Genomic DNA, 4,406 nt, shown 5'->3' with positions numbered 1-4,406 from the left:
AATTGTGTTGTTTTAATATCTCTTTTAAAAAAATGAATCTATTTTATTTTTCATAAGTATACATTTTCAAAAAAAGTTCAAGACTAAAGAATAAATTTTCAAAATCTAATTAAATATCAAGGCACACAATTATTAAATGGAAAATAAATGATAATTAAGTCACAATTAAAATCAAGTTATAAAAAATACATAATAATTAACTTTTTTTCTTTTATTCATAAAAAATACTATACAAAAAGACTCATTAAACAAAAAAAATACAACCAATATTTTAGTATAAGTAAGACATGACAAAATTAAGTTTTTTTTTTTCTATAATGAAACAAAACACTGAAATATGAGAATAAAAATAATAAATTTGTGTTTAATTTTTTTTGAAAAATAACAGAGATTATGGAAAAAAGTGAAAGATGCAAATAAATAGTAAATAAATCAAGAGATAAAAAGAGAGAAATAAATATCTTAATAATTTTTTATTATATTTAATTTTGTGTTTTATTATTTATTAATGTTAAATGACATGTTTTATTAAAAAGTTGAAAATCTACCTAATTTAATTCTTATAGATTCTCATTATACATATATATAAATTTTAAAAGTTTTAGGGACCATAACACCCTCATTGTTGCTGATTCAAAAATTGGCATCGGCAGAGGGTGAGATGGAACCGGAACATCCACCGGAGGACGAGATGGAGTGTGTACTGAAACATCCAACAAAAATATTCTTGCACCTTGAATGTGGAAGACTGCGATGAAGCCTAAAAGTGGGAGTTGGTTAAGTGTAGTAACTTGAAGACACATGTAGACACGTATATACTCACAGTGACATAATCGTTTGCTTAATAAACTACAAGGATGAAATTAATCCAAATTTTCGAGAAAAACAAACTCCAATGTGTAAGTTCATAAATTAAAATTATACCTTTGAAAAGTTCATGTTTCTCATAAATTTTTTAATTGATGCAATTCAACCTAAATCTATGTGAATCATGCAACAAAAATTATGTTATGTGGAACAATTTTAGTATTTCACAAGAGATAACACATTGGATACTAAACAAAACACTCTTCTATTAATTGAATCTTTAAGAAACCTTTTATCATGAGACACTTCTCACTAAAAGAGAAAACTCTACTATAGATGTTCTTTATTAAATACATTTTACTTAACCGGATGCAGCTCTTTCACTAGACCACTTATATAGAATAACACACATGTATTAACTAAAAATATTTGTTTCCGTATTTGTAAAATACTGATAATAATATTAAACACTAGATTAATATGTAACCAAATAAAATGTACATTAATAATATAACTATAATTACAGGCGCGCGTGTAGTTATTATTTTCTTGTGCTGATGTCTTGTCTGTACTCTGAATCGGTGGAACTAACGAAGCTAAGATGGCGTCCATGCGCTTCCCTTTCTCTTTTCCTCGGCCTCAACCGCCTCAATTCCCTCGCCCCTTCACCGCATTCGCTGCTGTTGCTGCCGTCGCCGGTGCCTCCGCCGCCGTCGTGGCTGTCTCCTCCTCCGACCGCCCCTTTCTCAGGAATGCCCTGAATTCCGTCTTCTCTTCTGGCCACTCGTTGCCTCTCTGGGGTTCAATCAGCTTGGCCGACAGTGGGGTTTCCGTGCTTGAAGCAAAGACCGGAACTTCCTTCCCTTCGGTTCTAGCCTCTTCTCAAAAACTCTGCGGAATTGGGTTGCGAAAAAAAAGCGTCTTGGGATTGAAGAACATTGATGTATACGCATTTGGTATGCCATTTTACTTTCCCTCCACCACCGCCGTCACCCTCACCGGTTTAAATGCAAAACCGACAACAAGAAAGGATCTTTTCCCAATTTAGAATAATTATACTTTGGTCTTATGAAATAATAACTTAGGTGAAAAAAATTCTACCTAGAATCCCTTTCAGATGCAGTATCGGCATTTTTTTTTGTAACTTAATTTTACTAAATTGCTAGGACTTTGATCTGGGTTGGGAGAAAAAGGAAAAAAAAGGAAGATGTTAGTTTTGAAATGTATATGGAATAGTGATCAAGGGACAATCCTAACTTTCATTGTATTTGGAAATTTGTGTTGTGTGTTGCAGGTGTTTATGCTGATGATGATGACATAAAGGCTCATCTTTCTGATAAATATGGGAAGTTCTCTGCGTCTGAATTGCAGGGCAATAAGGAGTTTATTGACGATCTCATGGACAATGATATATCCATGACAGTTAGGCTTCAAATTGTGTATGGGAGATTGAGCATTCGTTCTGTGCGTAGTGCATTTGAAGAGTCTGTAGGAAATAGGCTGCAGAAATTTGGGGGATCAGACAATAAAGAATTGCTTCAAAGGTGAATAGTTCCTTCAACTGGATATCTCATTTTGGTGTGTTAGAATTAGTCATCACATGTATGTGTTTGGTTCCATGCTCCAATCCTGTAACCTGGATAAAAAACTTGAAAAAACCAGAAACTTGTGCATATAGTTCTTCACTTGACGTGGGTGAAGATATGAAATTGCTTCCGTAGAAACTTGTGAAATTGCATATTTATGATTGAACCCTCCCTTTCCCACACAAAAAACTTGCTAAATGTTTGTCAAAAAGGTAAGTATGTGCATATCGATTTAACACCTCAGAACTGTTTTTAGTGTTAAATTTGAAGTATTTTTCTATTTGCTTTTCCTTGGTGGGTATTAAATTTGAAGTTAGTTTGATATAACCTAAGTGTTAATTACTGTCTCTTCCCTCCAAATCTCCCTTTATTGGAGGGAGGAGAAAAAAAAATGAAAGGAGAAAATTTGGTTCCTTATCATCTTCTCCAAATATTTGAACCAAACTAGCCGTTTTTAAGTCTTTTGCACTATTCTATATCTATCCAACCGAATACTATGCAACTCAAAGATATCTCAATCATGCTGTGGTGTAGGTTCACCTCTCAGTTTAGAGATGAAATAAAATTACCTCGTGGATCTGTTATTCATCTCTCAAGAGAGAAGGGTCATGTTCTTCGCACCTCAAGTAAGTCATCTTTCCCTGTCTGCATTTCTATCTCAAGTTTCAGAATTATAATAGTGCAAAATATTTTTCCTGCTTCATGTGTTTTGTACTAGGAAAAATCTGGTCTTATAGTAGTGATTCAGAAGATGCGATTGAGAACTCATGAATATGTTATTCTCTCTACTACATTCTTCAATTTAAACTGAATCTAACTTATGAGGTACCCCATTATACACCATACCAAATTGGCTACATAAAGCTTATGTATTAAACAGAGAAAAATAAATGATGACTTTTTGTTGATACATAAGGAAATGGGTGGAATGAAACAACTACTACTCTTTTATGTTGTACAACTGATAGTTGGATTATGAGAAAAAGTTGTGTTCCAAACAATTCAGGTAATGTTGAGACATAGATGTCGTATTTTCTGATTTTATAACTTGAAATGAATCTTTTGAGAAATTAGCACAGGGGTCAGATAGTAACTGACCTATCAGGTTTTTGTAATAGATAGTATAAATATCTGAAGTAAAGGTTTTACTTTTACATCACACTTTGAATTATCTGATATCTCATGCAATACACCTTGGTGGTGAGTTCGTCATTCTTTGGAGCCCATTTTTATGCGTTTAACATGGGAGACCTTTTAAAGTGGAACTGCTACAAGATTGTGCTTTATAAATGTTCTTTAACAATGCAAATCTTTAGCACCAAGCATTAGGTGTTTTAGCCTCTCTATGTTATTAATGCAAATGCTCTATATTTTTCTTACATTGGTACATGAAATTTTGAAATTAATTTATCTTATTTCATGTAGTTGATGGACAGGAAGTGGGAAGCATCAAGAGTAAACTCCTATGTAAGTCTATTATAGATTTGTATTGCGGTGAAGAAGCATTTGATAAACAGGCCAAAGAAGAAATTGAGCACAACGTGGCTTCTTACCTTTAGCTCTAGAATGTCTGGAATCATCTTTGAAATATGGATTCTGAACCCTTTTTTATTTCCGTGCTCTGAGTAGTTTTTAGTTTATGCATACCTTGAACTTCAAGATTCCAATATGAACTTATTTATATTTCTAACAGCTATCTTGTAAAAGAGAACATTTCTGAACTGGTACAAATCATAAAGCTTCTTCTAAGAGGGTTGACTAGATCTAAATTTGTTTTGTTGTGAAAATGGAAATTTCATCCTCACTTGTAGTTTAAGTTTTTTTACTATACAGTGTTCCCAATTAATAATATTCTTATTTGAATAGGAAATTTATTTGGAAGGTCTTACTCCAGAGATTCCCATTAAAACTTAATCATTTGAACAGAAAATTGTGTCACCTTTCTAATGAGAAGCTATTATTATTATAAATTTGCTTTTGAATCTCTCTATTAAATAAAGTTCTGTAGAACAC

At 32.7% G+C, this 4,406-nt stretch overlaps 1 protein-coding gene across 1 annotated transcript; it reads left to right on the top strand.

Annotated features, from left to right (window-relative positions):
* Positions 1–1,346: 1,346 nt before the first annotated feature.
* Positions 1,347–4,162, top strand: FAP1 (Chalcone-flavanone isomerase family protein). The gene is made up of 4 exons (XM_028059469.2): positions 1,347–1,763; positions 2,102–2,351; positions 2,928–3,019; positions 3,819–4,162. The coding sequence occupies exons 1-4, from the start codon at positions 1,409–1,411 to the stop codon at positions 3,950–3,952; spliced, it is 831 nt and encodes a 276-aa protein (XP_027915270.1). The 5' UTR covers positions 1,347–1,408; the 3' UTR covers positions 3,953–4,162.
* The last annotated feature ends 244 nt before the right edge of the window (positions 4,163–4,406 follow it).

The sequence above is a fragment of the Vigna unguiculata genome, chromosome 1 (genome assembly GCF_037176805.1).
Source record: "Vigna unguiculata cultivar grain cowpea cultivar isolate G323 ecotype 2 chromosome 1, ASM3717680v1, whole genome shotgun sequence".
NCBI classification, from domain to species: domain Eukaryota; kingdom Viridiplantae; phylum Streptophyta; class Magnoliopsida; order Fabales; family Fabaceae; genus Vigna; species Vigna unguiculata.
The sequence above is the reverse complement of the archived record's forward strand: the minus strand, read 5'-3'. Positions and strand labels throughout refer to the sequence as shown.